Source organism: Mauremys reevesii, linkage group 2 (genome assembly GCF_016161935.1).
Source record: "Mauremys reevesii isolate NIE-2019 linkage group 2, ASM1616193v1, whole genome shotgun sequence".
Lineage (NCBI taxonomy): Eukaryota > Metazoa > Chordata > Testudines > Geoemydidae > Mauremys > Mauremys reevesii.
Window position 1 is genome coordinate 155510265 of NC_052624.1, and position 21259 is coordinate 155531523.

At 50.5% G+C, this 21259-nt stretch overlaps 1 protein-coding gene across 5 annotated transcripts in view; it reads right to left on the reverse strand.

Annotated features, from left to right (window-relative positions):
- The window catches only part of BMP1 (bone morphogenetic protein 1), an 88518-nt gene that overhangs the window by 39063 nt on the left and 28196 nt on the right, over window positions 1-21259 (reverse strand). For all 5 annotated transcript variants that reach the window (XR_005594105.1, XM_039524767.1, XM_039524766.1 and 2 more), the window contains exons 2-4: window positions 9568-9681; window positions 6716-6877; window positions 4129-4246 (exon numbers count right to left, since the gene is read on the reverse strand). Coding sequence is in view for 4 of the 5 variants with exons in the window: in XM_039524767.1 (XP_039380701.1) it covers window positions 4129-4246; window positions 6716-6877; window positions 9568-9681 (394 nt within the window). In the remaining variant the exon portion in view is untranslated. The remainder of the gene's footprint in view (window positions 1-4128; window positions 4247-6715; window positions 6878-9567; window positions 9682-21259) is intronic.

Below are 21259 nucleotides of genomic sequence, written 5' to 3' on the forward strand. Positions count from 1 at the left end.
TGGGGTAAGAGTTAGGGCTCCATCCATCATCCTAGGATCCCTAGATGGGCAGGGGTCTGCAATCGCATGATAGAAGGTTGGGAGTAACCTGCACTTGCGAGGACACCCTACCGCCTCCTCCCATGACCGAGGCACGTCTGAGAGCTGGGTGGAGAAGGAAGTGCCCCCGCTCTGACCATGGGGAAATCATGACCCTTTGAATGGTTTGGAAATCAGCAGGGCCGTAAGTGTTAGCGCTGTAATGTCTCCACAAGAGGCAGCGCATCTGGAAAAGCATTACCCTCTGGAAACTTTGAATGGCCTGCCCAGGTTTTATTTAAATGAAAGCCTGTGCGACTTTAACGCGAGTAGGGTCTAGTTGGAAACTGGGAAGGCTCAGCACGTCCCACAGGGCTGAGAGGCTGCAGCTGCCTGTGGGATGGAAAAGTGAAAGCTGGAAAAGTGAATGTCACTAGCAAGGCGGGGAAGCTGCCCCAGGTGGGATGGGGGAACCAGTTTGGATGGAGTAAGACCTGGCCTGGATCTTTGCCTGGGACCAGTTTGGGGTTAACGCCTAAGAACAATTGTGTTTCCTTTCTGTAGCTCTGCGCTCCGGCCGGGACCACAACTAGAAGAGCCAAAATACCACCAGGAAGGCTCTTGGCCAGACCCCAGAGGCTCCGAGAGCTCTGACGAGGTCTGCATGAGCATCCGCACTGCTGGTTGCTGCTCTGAACTGAACCCCAGGATGCACCCACCACTTGAGGCCAGCAAGGAGAACTCTGCACTCGGTGGGCCAGACTGCTCTACCTCCCCTGAAGTCATTGGATGCACCCTGGTCTATACACCCATTAAAGTCAATGGGGAGATCCTCACTGGCTTCAGCGGGTGTTGGCCAGTTCCCAATGGGGTCAGAATCTGGCCCCGTTGCTCAGGATGCATGGACATTTCCTGGGTGATGGTTCTAACATCTTGCACTTTATGATATGTCTCTCTCTCCCCTGCGATTAGAGGTGGGTCCTCGGGGAATGCCCTATGTTTGTCTACTCCTCTCCTTAAAGATTTGTGGAGTCAGCCAAAGCCACACCGGGCTGAGTAGCCAGAGAGAGGCGCTTTCTCCTTTTGGAAGCCTGAATGTGCTGCCAGCAAATCAAGATAAAATGTATACTTTAGGGCCTGATCTGGTGAGATACTGGGCACCTCCTCTCAGCTGCTCAGTGCTCTCACTCAGCATGCAGGCTTCTAGCAAATCCAGCTGTCTCATTCAATAGTGCACCTTATTCTATGGCTATGCACGCCTGAGGTGGAAGAGGAAGAACTGGATCTGAACAAAGCAAGCAACCAAGAAGCTGAACCCACTGTCACTTAACGAAGGGGTGAACGAATCCTAGGACCTTGAGAGATCCATGCTTTGGCATTGCTACTTATGCTGGCCAATAGGGGCTGCTCCGGAGCATGACCAAGTTCATCACTCCTGCTCCTCCACCTCTGCAGTGCACCAAGTCCCTGCTGGTCTCTCACCAAGAGGCTTCATTCCTGGGTAATGAGCAGGGCTCCTGGCTGTTACTGTCTGGCTGTGGGAGGAGGGTGGTTTCATTGCTCCCCCGTGGATTGACTCTGCTAAACCAAATATTATGCCCCAGAGGATTAATTAATAACCGTGCTTTACTGCATTTGTACCACACACAGGTACGGGGAGGAGAAGCGGCATTCATGCAGCTCCAGCACTTGGGCTGGGGAGCTCCAAGCGAAAAGCTGCCTCCCCAGCTCACCACATCTGCTGAGCACAAGCAGCACCTGCCATGCTGGGGAGCAGCCCTCCTTCCAGCTAGAGTTGCCTTCTGCCTTGATGTAGAGATGGAATAAAGCAGGTTAGCCCCATCCAGTCTACCCAGCCTGGACACCCCAGGATTGATCCATGCACTAGGCTAGCTGAAGGCCTGCAGAATCCACCACTTCCCCTGGGGAGGCTGTTCCACAGCCTGATACATCTCCCTGTCAGGAAACATTTGCTGAGAGCAACCTTCATCTTCCCTTGCTTAATTTCATCTTATTTCAGCCTCCACTCCAAAGACTCTCCTTTCTCGCTGACTATGTGGACAGCTATCACATCCCCCACCTACTTTTCACTGCTGCTTCACCAGCACAATCAGACTGGATTGTTTGAATCCATCCTCATTGTTCTACCATATTTTCCAATTTGCAGGCATATGCACACTGTGTACAAACGGGTCTGTGAATCACAGGAACATAGGGACCACCTAACTGGGTCAAAGCAGAGCTCCACCTAGCCAAGAGTGTGGTCTCCAGCAGTGACCAGCACCAGGTGTTTCAGAGGATGGTGCATGAAACTCTGCAAAAGGCGGATGTGGGATAACCTGCCCTCCAAGAAAAGTTTCTTCCTGACCTTCATTAGTTAGAGGTTGGCACATGCCCTGAAGCATGAAGATTTCTCTTTCTTCCCCAGCTCTTGTTTATTTTTTTCTTACTACTAGGACTCTGACTAGTCTTATTAGCCATATAAAAATCTCCAATCCTTTTTTCAACCTGCTAAACTCTTGGCCTCAAATATATCATGTAGCAATGAGTTCCACAGCATAACTGTGTGGCAATGTGTTTCCTCTTATCCTGCCAGGAGGGCCAACTTGGGCAACCCCAATTTGTATTGCTATATTGAAAAGATCTTTGCACCCAGCTCCTTAAAAAAGAAATTCCCAAATCAGGCACAAAGGGCAAGATCCTCAAAGTTATTTAGGTGCCTAAGTTCCATTTATTTCAATGGGAGTTAGGGGCCTAAATACCCTTTGAGGATCAGGACCAAAGTTTCTACTGAGCTAGGGCAGAGCAAATTCTGCTAGGCAGCGTTTCAATGCCAAGATACCTAACTGGGTCTAACTAGTGCTCCCACAAGCCACCACTCTGTTCACCGGCAGCTGAGTGTCATCACACGGGGGGGAGTCCACCCCTACCTCTGAGCAAATGGATTCCTGCCACATCTGGCCCTAGAGCCTGACCTACCCCAGCCTGGCACTAGAGCAGAGCACTGACACACTCTGCCTCTGCTGAATGATCACAAGCAGTGACCCCAACAGACGGGACTGCACCGGAATGGCACATGGGGTCTGCTTCTAGCACTGGGCCTGGGCCTGCAGTGAGAAGACCTGTGAACTTGAATGAGACCATCTGGGTAGGCAAGGGCTGCGGGATTGGACCCCATAGCATGCAATGGTATGTTATGGACTTGCTCTTTCAAATGAGGGAGAGTCAGATAAGCAGCATAGTCTAGAGTGGGATTCCAGAGATCTGCATTCTATCCCTGGCTCTGCCACTGCACTGCTGGTTGACCTTGGCCAAGTCACTGCCCCACTCCATGCCTCAGTTTCCCTTCCTACTTTTTGTCTAGTCCTGTCTATTCTGATTGTAAGCTCTTGGGGGCAGAGACTGACTCTCACCATGTGCATGTACAGCACCTAGCACAATGGGGCCCCAACACAGATTGTGGCTTCTAGGCCTTGCTGTAACAAAAATAATAAAATTTCCACTGGCTGCCTGCAACTTGGAGGCCTGATTCTCTCCTCACTTTTACACTACATAGCTACTTGACTTCAGCAGAGATACACCAGTGTGAGAGGAGAGTCAGGCCCTTTGCACTGCCAAGCCAGACACCCACATTTCAAACTTGGCTCATCATAATTTTCTGCCACCTTTCCTCTGAATTCCAATTTGCCAATGTCTTTTATAATTAAAATCATAATTCTTAATTCAAGGCCCTCCTTTCGCCCCTTCCATTGGAGGATCTCAAAGCACCTTACAGAACGAGTCCTCCCTGTCATCCCAGTGCTGTTATCACTACTGGACAGATGTGGAAACTGAGGTCACCCAGCAAGTCAGAAGCGGATTAGCGCACAGGTGCTTTAATCACTAGGCAATGCTGCCCTACTTGTTAGGCTGGGGCTTCCAAAGGGGTCCTATGGGAGCTCAGCTCCTATTGAATTTCAAAGTGAAGTAGGTACCTAACTCCCCTGGTCTACTTTGAAAATCTCAGCCTCAGTTCCCAGTTTGGGCAATTCTGTCCAGCGCCCAATGTCCCCCTGGGCTCTAGTGAACGAGAACCACCTCCCACCTGGTAGCGGCCTCAGCCCCACTCACCCACATGGCCTGTGCGTGAACACTATGTAGCTCTCCTCAGCATTGCGCTCCAAGAAGGTGACGCAGGTGTGCTTCTCCCAGTGGCGCATGGCCTGCCGGAAAATCGCCCGCTGGCTGCCTGCAAGAGAGGCCAGGAGTTCAGCTCCTTATACTCTAAGCCCCAGGGGCTTTTTGTTCTCTGTTTGTACAGCACCTAGCACCAGGGGGCCCTGGGCCGTAACTAGAGCTCCCAGGTGCTACAATAATAAACAATCACAATAGGCCCTGCTGAGGTGGGTGAGGAGCAGCACAGGAATACGTCTGAGCCAGACCTGTCGCAGGGGTCCTCAAGCACCTGACAGAGCAACGCGCTGGAATGAGCAATGATCTTTCACTCTTACGTGGCACTGCAGGGCCGGATTTTCAAAGGAGCCCAGCACCCAGCAGTTCCTGTTGTTCTCAGTGGAAGCAGTTGCATGCACAGGTTTCTTACCAAGGGAGGTAAGAGTCATCATTACCAAATTCACGACTGTGAAAAATGCGTCACAGATCGTGAAATCTGGTCTTTTGTGTACAGTAACTCCTCACTTAACATCCTCTCGCTTAATGTTGTTTCAATCTTACGTCCCTGCTCAGTTACAGAATGTGCTCCATTTAAAGTTGTGCAATGCTTCGCTATAACGTTGTTTGGCTGCCTGCTTTGTCCACAGCTGGCAGCCCCCTATCAGCTCCCCTATGCCCCCCAACAGTGCTTCCCACCCACTGGCAGACCCCATGGATCAGCGTCTTCCCCTTCCTCCCCCGCCTCCTGCCTGCAGCAATCAGCTGGCTTGCAGCGTTCAGGAGGGAGGAGGCAGGAGCAAGGATTTGATGCCTGCCCCCCAAACGCTGCAAACCAGCTGATTGCCGCAGGCAGGAAGCGGGGGGGGGGGGGGAGGAGTAAGGATGCGGTGTGCAGAGTAAAGGAGGGGGGAAGAAGAGGCGGGTTAAGGGTGGGGGCTTGGGGGAAGGGGTGGCGTGGGTGGGCCGAGGGTTGAGCCTCCCGCCCCTGGTGCTTGCAGAGTAGGGGAAGCTGCCGCTGCTGCTGCGCAACCTGCTTTTCTTAGCCTACAGCACCTTCAGCCTCCTTGCCTGCCTCATTGTCTCCAGTGCCAGTGGGATGGGCCTGTGTGGGGTAAGGCAGGGGCACCTCCCAACTATTGTACTGTACTGTACTGTATGGCAAAAAAAAAAAAATCCTTGGAACCTACCCCCACCCCCCCCGCCATTTACATTCATTCTTATGGGGAAATTGGATTTGCTTAACATCATTTCACTTAAAGTTGCATTTTTCAGGAACATAACCACAACATTAAGTGAGGAGTTACTGTACTTTTACCCTACACCTTACAGATTTCACCAGCATTTCTCAAACTGGGGGTCCTGACCCAAAAGGAGGTCACGGGGGGGAGGGGGTTGCAAGGTTATTGTAGGGGGTCGTGATATTGCCTGCCTTACTTCTGTGCTGGGTGGCCAGAGAGCAGCAGCTGTTGGCAGGGCGCCCAGCTCTGAAGGCAGCGCCCCGCCAGCAGCAGCACAGAAGTAAGAGTGGCAATACCATGCCATGACGCTCTTACTTCTGTGCTGCTGCCTTCAGAGCTGGGCGGCCGGATAGTGGCAGCTGCGGACCAACGGCCCAGCTCAGCAGGCAGCTGCATAGAAGTAAGGGTGGCAATACCATACCAGGCCATCCTTATTTCCACACTGCTGCTGGCGGTGGCTCTGCCTTCAGAGCCAGGCTCCTGGCTAGCAGCTGCCACTCTCCAGCTACCCAGCTCTGAAGGCAGTGGCACCGCCAGCAGTATCGCAGAAGTAACACCCTACAATAACTGTGTTACCCCCCTCGCCCCTTTTAGGGCAGGACTCCTACAGTTACAACACCGTGAAATATTTAAATATCTGAAATCATGACATTTTTTTAAATCCTATGACCGTGAAATTGACAGGGCCCTAGTCATCATCACCCCCATTTTAACAGACAGGGAAACTGACGCACATGGCGGGAAGCCACTCATATAAAGTCCCATAGCAAGTTGAGGGCAGAGCTGGGAATAGAACCCAGGTGTCCTGATGTCCAGGGGCAGCTCCAGGCCCCAGCACACCAAGCACGTGCTTGGGGCAGCATGCCGCGGGGGGCGCTCTGCCGGTCGCCGGGAGGGCGGCAGGCAGCTCCGGTGGACCTCCCGCAGACGTGCCTGCGGAGGGTCTGATGGTTCCGTGGCTCCGGTGGAGCATCCGCAGGCATGCCTGTGGGAGGTCCACCGGAGCCGCGGGACCAGCGGACCCTCTGCAGGCACGTCTGCGGGAGGTCCACCGGAGCCGCGGGACCGGCGACCGGCAAAGTGCCCCCCCGTGACGTGCCGCCGTGCTTGGGGCGGCGAAATGGCTAGAGCCACCCCTGCTGATGCCCAATCCCCTGCTCTAACCACTGGACCGCACTGCTGCCATGTCGGAGCCCTTCTCTCCTCAGCAATAGAGGATGAGAAAGGAAAACAGCATGGCAATGAAATGTGCACTCCCAGCGTACTGAGCCAGCAGGCCTAGCATGTGCCGATCACCCCCCACTCACCACTGAAGTTCCCGCTGATCACGTAGGGAATGACCCCATCCGGCCACACCCTCTCATGACGGGAAGTGGCAGCACGGCGGCTTCGAGACCGCGCCTGGCCCCGCCTCCATTGCCTCTTCTGCTGCCTCCTGGACTTCAGGCTGGTGCTGTTGGTGCTGATTCCTGGGGGCATGAGAGCAGCGAAGGCAGGGGGTGTGACCATGGAAGCATCTCATTTACTCCTGGTGACCTGACTGTCCCCAGGCCAACAGTGATGCCAGCGATGGACCTGGCCCAACGAACCCAACACACCAGACCGATCAATAATCCCTGCTCCATTACATCTGTTCTGGGGGGGATGAATCCAAGGCCCAGTTTGAGGGTCATGAGAACAGGGACTACGATGAGACCACCGAGCTCATTTCAGGAATGAGTCTACATCACACTTCACAGTGGAAAGCCAGGATGTGACCACCCCACTAGCCCAGGTTACAGGCAGGATGGACTAATTACTCGTCTAGCATGGCCTTCGCCAAAGCCACCAGTTCCCTACAGTGCCGAGGAGACAGCGGCTTTGGTCCCTCTTGAGCTGGATCGGGACGGGGCAGAGCAGAGGCCAGCTAGTGCCCCCAGGATCTCAAGCGACGTGTGCTTGGCTTGGGAATCACAGCCCGTTCCAAAATTTTGCCTGTCTCTGTAAGATAATGAAATAAAAGCAGCTGGGGCGCACCAAGTTCTTTGTCTCCAAATAGCCTGGAATGCTGCCATCAAAGGGCTCATGGAAGATGCTGCCTGTCGGGATGGGCCGGGGTTGCGAAGGGACATGGTGTGGCCAAGAGATGGGCCCCCTGGCAAGGAGACGGTGCACAGGGCTTGCTGATTTTGTGACGGACAGGATCCAGGACAGGAGTCAAAGGAGAGTGAGTTGCCATCGCCCCCACGTCTGTGGGAAGGGCGTAGGGCACTGGGGTTATGCTGTGTCCCTAGCTCTGCCCTGGGACCCTGACTGGTTCATAGGAAGAGATTTTTCAAGAGTGACTTTGGATGCCCAATTCAAGATGCCTTAAAGGGGTCATGTCACCAGAGGGCAGGGGCTCTGCACTGTCTGAAAGTCAGGCCCCTTTGGACGGTCTCAGGCCGAGCACCTGAGAACAGAGGTATCCCAAGGGCTAATCACTTTACAGAATCTCAGCCAGAATGGACGATGGTGCATGAGGTAGGAGAAACAACAGATGGAGAAAACCTGTTAGCTCTCGACTGGTCCATTGCCCCCGGGACCCATGGCAGGACTGTCCCTTCTATTTCCCAGCACTTTGCCTAGTCCAGTTATTACAGTTCCAAGCAATGGGGCGTCTGCTCTTCTCTTTGGGGAGAGTCTCCCCACAGCCTAATAGATCCCACTGCCAGGGAAACAGCAAGACTTGAGGCTAGATCCCCAGGAACTCCAGGGGAATGTGAATGGTTAAACAGCTTCCCTGAGGTGCCTATGGGAACTGGCCCTGGTGAGCTGGGGTACCTTTGTCTTATCCCAAACGGACATGCAGCCTGCAAATATTATCAGTGGAGCCATGCCAGAGGTGGCTACCCGCTTTTCAGTTGGTCTCAGGACTAGCAGCTGAGCTAACAGTGGAGCAGCTTGCAGGGCTAATGACCCCTGCCTCTCAGCAGGATGGGTGGTAGGGTCTATCCAATCCTTCAGCGCTGGCCAGGCTGTTCTGTTTATCTTCGGTGTGGGGCGGGGAGGATGAAAGAAAGGCAGGAGAACAGGGCTGGGGAGCCCTGGTGTTAGGGTTGCACAAGTCACTAGTTAAAGGCTTGTGGTGAACAGAGCTAGAGCAGGAGGGTCTGTGATTTGTATGTGGCACAGAAAGAGACTCCTGGAGACGGTGAAGTGTCCTTCCTACCTGTGGCTCTCAGGGCTAAGCCAACCAGCTCTTTGGGGGCAGGGATTATCCCTTTGTTCTGCGTTCATACATCACCCAGCACAATGGGTCTTGGTCCAGGGCCTGGGCTCCTAGGTGCTATGGATACTACAAACAATCATGATATCAAGCATCTGAAGATGGGGGGGAGGGGATTAAATCTCTTCTACATCTTGCTCCTTTTAAGAGTGCTACAAGACAGGCCCCGCCAGAGGCAACCAGGACATGAATAATAAGCCTCTGTGCTTCCCATCACTCAAGCTCAAAGCACGGAGTCAAGATGGGCAAGTGTCGCGATCTCCATTTCCAGACTGAGTGACACAGGTAACATGACTCACCCAACGTCACACAGTATAACAGTGACAGAGCCGGGAACTTGGGGCCTCCTGACTCTCAGGCCAGTGCCCTACCACTCGGTCAAGCTCTCCCTTCTGACAGCGTCCTGCAGCCAGGCGTTCCGCAGTAACGAATACCGGGCTAACGATACAGGATGGAGCGTTCAAAGGGGCTTTCAGGGAGCGGGGCTCCCAATTCCCATTGACTTTCCCATCAGGACCCTTTGAAAATTTCAGTCCACGATCCCGTCTTCTCAAGGGGACCTAGGTCAAGCCATCCCCTGCCCTTTGCTTTGGGGACTCTCCCGCCGTTCCATTATGCAGCATGCCATGCGACACGACCCGCCAGAAATCATTTAGAAACCTGACCTCGGGGACCACCCCAACATCAGCGGCTCAGCAGATGGGGGCAGAAACATCCCTCTGCTTTGGGGCTGGGGGGCACTTAGTAATCCTACCAAACAGCACTAATTGCGAAAGACTTTGGCAACCCCACTCTTCTCCACCCCCCCTCCCCTCCGTGGGCGGCGGCATCTAAAGGAAGCACCAAGAAGGGACCAGAGTAAAGAGCTCTGGCAGCTGAACAGTCACTACCGCTCTTAAGGTGCTACTGTACCTGAGGTGTTGGTGGCTGTTTTCTCAAAGGTGCGGCGTTTGAGGCCCACGAGTCGGTCCACTTGGAATAACCTGAGATCCTCCTCGTCCAATGCTATGTCTCCCAGAAAGGCAGCTGGAAAATGGAAAAGGGGACAGGCTGGTTATGGGGCAGACGTTGTCGGGGGTTTAATTCTGCTGCCCTCTGAGGGTAGGCGTTTTATAATGGGAACACGGGAGTTTGCAGTCATGGGATATTATTCAAGCTGACAGCTTGGGAAGAATCAAGAAAAAGATCAGATACTCAGGGCTGGGTTTTCAAGTGTCCTGCAGCCACTGCTGGGCCAGATTTTCAAAAGAGCTCAACTCCCATTGCAATGCTTAAGGGTGAAATGTCCCAGTACATGGCCTTTTGCAGCACATATGTCCCACTGAAGGTAGAAAACAGGGACTTTCAGGGTCTCAGTGATGCACAGGGTTTGTTCTGACCCTCTGTCACCAGGAAGGCTAAGACCAGCACCTAGCTGCCAGAGCAATCAATGCTCTAGAAACGGGGCTTTGAGGTCTTGGTTCCAGAGTCCCGTATGGTACCACAATCATAGCCCAAGTAGAAGGGGCAGGAAAGTGACGGATAACTGGTGATGACTTGTAGGCATCACAAGACTGCTCTTGTCAGTCTGTCACAGAGTCTTGCTATATTTGGTGTATTTCTCAAGGCACTTTCTGACCACAGATGAACATGGTTAGGTGAGAATCTCCACTTTCATTAAAAAAAAAAAAAAAGAGGAAGTTTCTGGCACTTATGGTTGCAGAAAAAAGCTTGAAAACAGGACCCGAAGGCACTCTAAAGGCCCAGACATAAAGAGGTAAAGAAAAAGAATCCAACAATTGCTGGGTTTTTTTCCCTCCAAATCTCATGATTTGTAAGCCAGGCCCATGATTTTAGGGACACAACTCATGATTTATAAAGGCTTGACATTTGCGATACTGCCAGCATATATTTATTCTCCAGGATTATTAGTTCAGAACATTCCCCTGGACCTTCTGAAAAGAACAAAGAGGCAGGGGGCTAAAGACTGGAGATCCAATTCTCTATTACACCAGCACAACGGGGTGTCAAATGCTACCCTTCAGAACTGGCATCTTACAGCCACTTGGCACTGGTGCAAATGACTGCACAAAGTGGACAGTGCAGGATCAGGCCCCTGGACGTGCAGCTCAGAGGGTGCCTCATGGATACAGAGATTCCAGGGCCAGACGGGAACATTGTGATAAATCACAGGGCAGAGAATTCTACCCAGTAGCTCGGTGAGTTAGGAGCCCAGTGCACACGCTCTAGTCTGTTGGGTTCTCATTGCCGCCAGTAAACCGAGCTCAGATCAATCGTATTTCCTTAGCCGCACAGCAGCTGCAGAGTGCCCTGCAGGTTTGGGTCGGGGCACATTTGCCAGCTCACAAGGGACACTGATAAACATTGTAAACGTGGGGGGAGGGGGGAGACAGTATTTGGTGTCCCATGACCTGCCCATGGATTCTCTTGTGCACAGGCACCTCAGCCCATGTCACAATCCCAGATAACCGACCTCAGAAAACACACCACCAGGGCAAAGTGCAGCTCCAGTCCAGGGATAACTAAGACAGATTCTCTCTCCGTTTCTCCTCTTGCCCAGCCTCTCCTGAGTCCCAGGACAGGAAAGGTGAGGAGTTAATCTCCGCCTCAAATGCACCTCCCAAAGAATGCAGCAGGCTTTTCCTCTCCTTCCTCCCCGCCCCTTTTTTAAAAATGAAAACACAGTGCGTGCAGGGAAAGCAGCAACAAAGAAGACTGATGGAGATGGAGCACCCACTGGTGCTCTGTGCCCCACCATGGTGTCGGATCACCAGCTCTGCTGGCAGCAGTGATGCTCAGACATCTGGTTTGGATACAACAGGCCTCTGGACTTTTTTATTAATTATTATTACACAAATTGTTTTAACCTGGAGCTTCTTTTGCAAGTTCCCTCTTTGCACCCTCCTTTTTCTTTGTGTCTGCACACACACGCCAGTCTACAGCCAAGGGATACTCAAATAACCTCGGCTTCCTCTGTCAAAGAGAATAGAAACCATATGGTACAACAACGGAGAGATCACTGGTGCAAACACGGCCTCTGCCTCCCTCCTTCCCCACAGCGAGCCTGGATTCAACTCCTTTGCACGGTGGACACTGCGGACAGCAGCACCAGAGTCACAATGGAGGCCCTCAGAGGCTGGGGGTGGGGGCCCTGTGCCTGATTTGCCAGCCTGGGGGGAGAGGCGGTGGGGCTCCAACATTCACAGGGGAGATGGAGCCCAAGCTGCAAAGTCTGGATTCAGATTTTTAACACATTTTAAGTTTGGATCTAAGCTTGGGGCTGTCCTGGTATAAAGATTAGTGGCCCAAGTGCATTGTTCAGATCTGGGAACTGATCCAGTGGTTTGGTTCGGGTCCATCTGGAGCTGTGAGCCAACCCCTGAGCTCACGGCGCAGCCCCCATTCAGGCAAATCTCACTACAACCACTGGAAGTCTCGCCTGGGTAAGGAAGGCCCAGAAGATTTGTCCCCATGGGTACAGTGAAATTCACCCCTGAGCAGAGTACCCACAAGGCTAGGCGCCACTTTAGTCCTACTTAAGCCCTCAAAATTGGGCCTTGCCTCATACATAGGCCTAGTCCTGGCCCAGTGCACGGTGTGTGTGGGGAATTTGACCCCAGAGAAGACGGAATATCTGGCCTCCTGACTAGAAGGGCAATTCTATGGTAGCAAGCTCTCCAAGCATCGCAGTAGAGCTCTGGGCGGTTAAGAACTGCACTGCCCCATGCAAGCAGATAATGCCAGTCAATCCTCTGTGTAGAACACACCTAGAATGGAAGCCACAGGTATGTGATGGAACGGTCCCAATATGTGACAGCAGAGTTCGGGATGCACAGAATGGGGACACCTAGTGCATGTGGTAGGAGAAAAGAGATGAGGGAATCCCAGTATCCAGCTTCTGAAATCCCATTATGACTATTATGTTTATTACAGTAGCACCTAGGGACCAACCAAGAATGGGGCCCCATTATGCTGGGCATGCTCAAACACAGAGTACCAGGAAGTCCTTGCCCAGAGCAGCCTACAATTTAAATAGACCAGGAGCCAGTTCAGAATTATCCTTCTTGTGTTTAAAACCCTTGTTCTTGCTGTTATCACACACCTGGTCTCCCTCTCTGCTCCTCTCCCTCCCCTTGCCCAGCTCTGGCCTCCTTCCTAGTCTATCAAGCAGACTTACCCCACAGTCATTTGACCGGATAATACGTACCCTGGGCCTGCACTTCTGCCCTAGTGAAGCTACCCCAGTGACTGGCTACTGATAGCTGGAATCGCCAGGGTAAACAAAGCCAGCGCTGTATGCTGCATACAGGGGGATCCTGGGAGCAACCTAATCTTGAAAGGATATAACTTGCATTGCAAAGGGGGGGGGGGGGGAAACAGTGCTAAAAGAAACAGGATGGTCTCTGGCCAAAGGAGGCTGAGAAAGAATCCCCCAGACTTAACAATTGGCTTGGCAGATGGCTTTTTCCTCCTCCCTCCGTTTCCTTCCCCTGGAAAAGCCATCTAGGCTCTCCTCTTTGCTGTATAGATGGAATCCACATGCAAACCCTGGGGGGCTGCATCTCAGAGAGACACCATCAACACTCAGCCAGCCAGCCCCGGGATGGTGATTCAGCTCAGTTATAGGAATTTGGCACAACTGTCTGCCTTGGGGGCCAGACTTTCACTGAAACACCCTGAGAAGGTCTGGAGCGGGGGTTTAGGTCATTTACCTTGTTCCTATAAGAGCCCACTGTCGAAAGACGGATGTAGATTGCAAGCTCTTTGGGACAGGGACTATCCATCTCTGTGCTCTGTCTTTGCACAGTGCCTGGCACAATGGGCCTGGTGGTCCATGAACAGGGAGCTGCAGACTGCATGAGGCAGTGTCTTGCCCTTCCCTCTACAATGCAATCAATGGATAGCCACAGTCCATGTTAGAATCATTGAATGGGAAAGCAGCCAGTGCAGTGGAATGAGGACTTTTATAAGCCACCTCCTCCTGCATTTCTAGCTTACCAAAATTTTCTGGCTCCAAGGAAAAGGTGGAGGAGAGAGTAATAAAAATGAAAAGGAAGGTGACAGGATCAGTTAATGCGTAAGGAAAGATGATGCCCAGTCCCTGCTTTGATGCAATTAACATCTTTAATTATGTCTTTAATTATGAAAATGAGGCCGGACAATTAGGGTAACTCGAGAAAACCAAAAGCCTTCTGAATATTGGGCTAGAATCAGATCCCGACCCAGAGATGAATGTGGTACCTGCCCTCTTTTACAATGGCTGAACCAAACCCCCACCTCTGAACAAAACTTGGAGAGCTTTGGCTCTGGACTTTGTGGTTCAGGCCTGTCTCTAGCGATCACAGCTTTAATCAGGTACAGAACAATGATGTTCTACACTCCCACGTTTCCACTACTACTTATGTCAGCAAAACTTATGCTGCTCAGGGGTGTGAAAAAAACACACACACACACCCCGAGTGACATACGTTTCACTGACATAAGTGGCAGTGTGGACAGCACCATGTCGGTGAGAGAGCTTCTCCTGCTGACATAGCTACTGCTGCTCACTGGGGTGGTTTAATTATGTCAGGAGAGCTCTCTCCCATCGGCATAGAGCGGCTACACGAGAGATCTTACCACGCTGCAGGTGCTGTAAAGTCTCTAGTATCTCAACACACTTCCCCTGGAAGAGTAGGTTTTCTCCCTATTTTACAGCAGAGCAGAACAAGACACACAAGGAGTGACTTGCCAGAGTCACAGAGCAGGCCTGGGGTGAAACTGGGTGAAGAACTCAGGTGTTTGGGCACCCAGTCTGGCACTTGTCACACTGCCTCATGCAGCTAGAAAAAGGAACCCGGCTTGTGCATTGAATTGTGCAATGTTTGGAATGACTATCCATTTATATGGGCCAGGAGTCAACAGAGTAGTGCAATAATAATAATAATAATTACAACAACATAATAAAAAAGAATACAGCTTCTAGGGAACACGTCAGAACCTGCAACATCTGCAGGGGAAGATTAGGGATTGCAGGAATTCTGACTCTCAAATAGATTAATGGACAATACCCTTGCTTAGGTAGTGCCAAGAACAGTACAGAAAGGCAAGAGAAAGTGAACTCGCTGAAGGAGGCGCAAGGCTGTGAATGCAGCCAAGAGATATAAATTAAGAGAATGTCTAGAAGCCACATGGGGAGACTTATGGTACGTGCAGGACCTGGGTAACAAAACTGCAACGATTTGGAGCCAGATTCTCAGCCTCATTCCACTATCTCCACTGACTGACAAATAAATGCATCTCCTCTGAAAAGTGGCTGATGCTTTCAACCGAGCAATGCTGATTTATCGCGGCTAAGGATCTGGCTCACTGAAGCTGGGTGTATCCCTAAATGAAGGTGGCTTTGTGTGTTTTTAAGAGGCAATGTATTTTAATAGCCACGTGGGTGGAGAACACAGTTCTCTGCAGCAAAGGGATTGTTGGTGAAGGGAATCAACACAGACAAACTGCACACTTAGGATTTGGAAAAGTTCCACCACCACCCCCCACCGCGGCAGCAACAAAACAAAAACAGAACATATTGGCCACTCCAACAAGGTGGCAACAATGCCCATCAGAGGAATAGGCACAGTCTAAAATCTGCCCTCTTGACCAAGCTCCTAAGGGCTCCAGCAGGAAACGGGAAACCAATAATTATTACTATATTTTTTAAACATTCAGCAAAAGCAAGGCAGCAAAGTTCACGTGCGAGCTCCTGCCAGCAGCACTTTCAAAGAGTTCAGCTACACATGTACAAACACGACTGCAATGCATCATGGGTGACTTGTTCGGGAGGATCACTGTAAGTCAGGGAATGCTGGGGAGAACGATCTTGGCTCTACGTAGACTAGCCCTTTCCCCCCATTATCATCAGATCAGCTCCAGCCATCAGCGTTTTTACTGGCATGTTGTCTAGCCCTGTTCAGAGCCTCAGTGACGTGGGGGTTAAAACGTCTGTAGTCACTGGCACCACTAGCAGAGCTGAAAGGATACTGGGTCCATACAGTGTGTGTATGGACCCAAAGATGCAAAAGTATTTAGACCAAGGAACTAGGAAATCAGGACTCCTGGGTTCTATCCCTGGCTCTGAGAGGGGACTGTGGTCTTGTGCCTAGAGCAGCTAAGTGGGAATCAGGATACCTGGGTTCCTCTGGCTGAGAGCAAGTGGTGTTTACTGAGGTACAGGAGGCGATTGGGTGTCAGGACTCCTGGGCTCTACTCCCAGGATGCTATTGACTTGCTGAGTGCCCTTGGGCTAGGGCCAAAGCCTGCTCCTGTTAAAGCCAATGAGCAAGGTGGGTAAAAAAAATTTTGATTTTTTTGATAAAATGCTTTTTGAGGAAAAAGAATCTATCTAAAAATAGTTTTAATTAAGATACATTATAGCTCAGAGATCTCATCATGAAATAGGGATTATAAATTCTAATTAGATAGTATGAGACAATATATTCCTGTAATGTGTAAGAAAAGTTTTGTAAATGAGCTCCAATAGTTCATGGATTAGGGACCAATTTTATGCGGTTCCATGGGCTTCTGTATAGATTATTTAGGTTAATCTCTCTGTCTACCCAATGGGACTCTGTGCTCAGTCTAGAAGATACCATCAGAGATGCTTAGTTTTGCAGTTCTCAAACTGTGGATTTGTGTCTCCAGAGGTAACATGCTTGTTAACAGCAAAAATGTTTTTAAATAAATTATATATAGAGGTGAGAAATAACAGCCCTCAACCCTATTGTCCCTCTGCAAATTTGTGTACAGAGTCAGTCCCTTACCTCGCTCTAAAAGTGGCAAGTTTCAAAAAGTTCAATGAATAAAAAATTGTTGGGGGTGGAATAGATGTGGATAAGGAGGAGAAGTCTGGAGATAAATGTGAGACAAGAGGGACATATGCTTGTTTTGTTAAAATATTATATGTTTGCTATTGAAGAAAAAAGTCCAGAATACATAACGTTGTTGTTTTAGTTAAATAAAGCAATTTAAATGTCTGTCTGGTGATGTTCTCCTCCTAATACAGCATGGCAAGAAAATCCTCCAAATATTAATGATTAACCTGTTGAATTGGAGATAGTTCACCTCCCAGTGATTTCATAAGTATCTGCTTCAATTACCTTTGGTAAATGAAATAACCAAACAATCATTCATTTTCAGATATAGCTGTAAAACTAATCTGAAAAGTTTTCAGAATAAATCACTGTTTAAAAATGTATAGTGTGTACCTTCTAAAAATGAAACCTACATCTATCTCTGAATTGTGAAGAAAATGTATTAAGGTTATAACAACCAACAAGAATGCACTGTTATGTAGAAAACCATGATTAAATAGTCTTCCTGACTAGTGATTTAAATCATGATTTAAATCAAATCCACCTTGCCAATGAGAGTTTTATTGTCTCAACAGGTGCAGGATCAACATCCCAACTCACTTACTTCCCTGTGCCACCTCTTTCCTTCATCTGCAAAGTGGGTTATGATGATACTCATCTATCCTGCAGAGGGTTGTGGGATTGAATTAATTACTGTTTGCAAAGTGCTTTGAGATGGGTAGCAGGATACTGTCAGACAGGGCTAAAGGGGTATTAGAAACTAACAGAGCTGGTCAGATAATGGCAAAGATTTTCCAAGAAAAATTTCATAACAAAATAAAACTTTTTAAAAAAAATTCATTAATGTTTTTCAGTTTTTAATTGTTTTCAATATCCAATAGATATAATTTTTTCATTGAGAAAATGTAAAAAAAAACCTTTTTTCTATTTTAAAAAAAGGCAATTTTCATCAAAAATATTTTTTCAAGCAAAAGATTTCAACTAATGCCATAAAATGATCCACTGAAGTTTCCCCAGCCACCTCACAGATAACGGAGTGAAGGAGCTAAAGGAGTGTTCAACCCGTTTGCAAAGATTCCCAAGACACTTTTAATTTCTCTTAGAGCATTGGCTGTAATTGATACAATGTTGTAGTGACTTGTTTATCCCCAATTAGCATAATGGCTGGTGCTGTCTGATGTTTGTAGTTCACAGGTGATAGCAGATTAGCAAGCAGAGTGCTCTGTGTAAATTACCCTCTCTGCAATGCAAGGGGGAAGCGGAGAATTTTAACAGCCTTCAACCAGTACTAGACCCCAACCAAAGCTCAGGCAGATGGCAGGACATGGCAGTACAGACTGTGGGGTCACAAGCAAGAGCTGCCAGAAGCAGGGGCGGCAGGTTATATGGGCTCATGGTGCCCGAGAACCAGGAATATTCAAGGCTGGGGGCTGTGCTCCACCAATATTTGGAGCTGGGTTTCTCCCCTGGCTCTGCCTGGAGCGGACCCTGCCCCCCGCCCTGGAGCATCATCCCCCCACCATCTTGGAGGTTTCCTGCCTGAAAAAAAAAAGCAGCCCAAACAGCCCGTTCCTCTCTCTTGCTTGTGCTGCTGGCTGCCTGCCGCTGCTTCTGCCTAAGGCTATAGAGAGGGGGGGGGGGCAGACTGTTGGAGCACCTCAGGACGGGGAGGGGAGAGAGGACGGGGGAGGAGGCACACACCTGCTTGGGAGCCCTCTCTCCAGTCCCCGGCACCCACCTGGAAGAGACGCCAAGGGGACTTCCGGCCGGGAGATGGACATCTGGGGTGACCCTCACTCACCTGAGCAGCTGCTGGGGCTTTGGTGATATTTGGCCCTGTGAGCCACCCCCCCCCCACAACCCCCACTCCTGCCCAGAGCTGAGCAAGGGGCAGCCCCATCCCCAGTGAGGCTGGGGTGAGGGGCAGCAGGCTGCAGCAGGGAAGGAAGGAAGCCACATGTGATGGCAGCCCCCCCAGCACCCACCCACAGGGGAGATGGAGGAGGGGAGCTTCCTAGACCTGAGCAGCTGGGGCTTGGGTGAATTTTGTGACAGCCTATGCCCACCCCCCCTACAACCACCCTACAGTCCCCACTCCTGCCCCATGCTGGGCAAGGGGCAGCCCCATCCCCCATGAGGCTATGGTGGGGGGCAGCAGCAGGGGAGGCCACACGTGATGGCAACCCCCATCCCCAGTACCCGCCATAGGGGAGGCGAGTGGGCTTTCTGGTCCTGAGAGAGGCCCGAGGAGCATGTGCAGTGACCGTGGTGCAGAGGGAGTGTGCTATGGGGGGGGGGGGGGGAGAGGAGAGGAGAGGTCTCTCCCCTGGAGCTTGCTGCTGGTTTTTAATGTCCCTAAGAACTAGGAAACAAAAATCAAAAATAGACTTTGCTTTCTTTGATAAAAGTAATAAAACGGTTAGCGGTGTTAAATTAATCCTTTAAAAAACAAAACCCAAGGAGGTTAAATAAAGCCCAGAGGGCTCTGGGTAAAAACCACGACGACTACAAAACAGCTGCGAAGATGTTTTTACACACACAAAAAATTCCTTTTCTCTGCTTTTCTTGTATACGGTAAACAGCTTCGGGAAACACGGAACTTGTACATGTGGAAAGGAAACATGGATGCCATGGAAACAAACCCTGCTGCCAGTGGCGAGGGGGGGAGTACTTCCTGGCCCTAGTCCTGGGGCAGCCTGTCTGCACCCCAAGTTCCTTATCCCCTGCCCTGCCCCACCCCAGAGCCTGTGCCCTCAGCACCCCAACCCTGAGCACCCTCCTGCACTGTGAACCCCTCATCCCCAGCCCCACCCCAGAGCCCTCACTTGAGGGGGAAAACATGCAACTTAAATTTGGTGCTCAGTTTGGAGTATCATTGTGTTTAGCACAATACTTGATTATTTTACACCCTTTAAAGTATATAACTAGTCATATACAGGTGTTACGAAGTGGGAATGTTCTTAATGTTTTCTCTGAATACTGTGTGGGTGCCTCAGTTTCCCCTATGCATTTCTCAAGGATCTAGATGGTGGGATAAGGGGGTGTGATTGTTGTAGAGCCCTAGAGTGCCAGTGTGATGCTGTCTGCATAGAGAATGGCCAAAACCCTGTCTCTGGGCAACTGATGGCCTGGGCCGTTCTCCTGCAAGGTGCCAACTGAAGGTGTTGGAGAACAAAGAGATCAGGTGGCCTCCTAATGCCTGGAAAAGAGACAAAGGCCAGAGGAGAGAGTGTCAGTGCCTGTGCGGACTTCCGGGAAGCACATGGTGTGGAAGGGGATGCTGGGATGCTTTGGAACTACTCCTTCAAAGCCAGTCAGGACTCTGGGGGAGCCTCCTCTCTCTGAGCAGACTGTCTCTAGGGCAAGAAGCTTACACCTTCCTGGGTCTGACCTCGGAGCATTCAGTTTGCCCTTCCACACCCTGCGCTTTCCACAGCGAGTCTGCCCAGGCAGGTCCTGGGGCAGCCAGAGGTCCCTGCACCCCAACTCTGCAGTCAGACATGACTCTCAGCCAGCCGGTAAAACAGAAGGTTTATTAGACGATGGGATCACAGTCTAAAACAGAGCTTGTAGGTACAGAAAACAGGACCCCTCAGTCAGGTCCATCTTGGAGGGTGGGAAGCCTAGACCCAAGTTCTGGGCCTCTCCCTATTTCCCCAGCCAGCTCCAAACTGACACTCCCTCCTCTGGCCTTTGTGTCTCTTCTGATCCATCATTGCCCTGCACCGTTTGGAGGCGTTGTATGAATGAAGCTAACATGTGCAGCAGAAAGGAGAGACGGTGTGGTCTAGTGGGTAGAGCACTAGCTGGTGAATTAGGAGACCTTAGAATTAGGTCTATCCGTGGTTCTGCTTCTGACTTGCTGCATGACCCTGGGCAACTCCTCTCACCTTTCACCCTTTGTCTGTCTTGTGAATTTAGACTACAAACTCTTCTGGGTCAGGCTGTCTCTCACCAGGTGTTTGTACAGTGCCCAGGGCTGGCTCCAGCTTTTTTGCTGCCCCAAGTGGCAAAGAAAAAAAAAATTGAGCTGCCGCCGAAGAGGAAGAGACAAAGTGAAGGACTTGCCCCCGAAAACTAAAGCGGAGTGCTTGAGCTTCACCAACGTGCCACCGAAGACCCAGACATGCTGCCCCTTTCTATTGGCCGCCCCAGGCACCTGCTTCCTTCGCCGGTGCCTGGAGCCGGTCCTGACAGCACCTAGCACAATGGTGCCCTAATCTTGGTTGTGGTTCTAGACTAGAGGTAGTCAATTATTTTTGTCTAGGTCTAAATTTCTTGGTCATGGTATAGTCAAGGTCCAGAATCCAGAGAAAATAATAAAAAGCAACAAAATAATGATAATACTAATAATGAGTAAATAAAAAGATTTCGGGGTCCATTCAAAAGCGTCTGATGATCTGGATTTGGCCAATGGTCCGCTTATTGACCAACCTTGCTCTAGACCCTACTGCTATATTAATAATCTATTTTAGGGTTTTATACTGCCACCCATCACCACAGTATCTGAACACAAGCAATAATAATGGCAGCATGTTACACTCACTCATGTACATGACGCCACAAGACACAAGGCACAGGTGGATCAGACCCAGGGCCCCTGCCCGGAAGAGTTTACAATATAATTCATAAGCTACAACCATACGCTCAGCTTCCGACAATGAACCATGTTGTTTTACACTCTGATGTGACCCCATGTGAACCAGTGGAGCTATTTCAAGACAGACAAGCTGAGACAGGCCTGGGTTCAACCATTCCTGGGC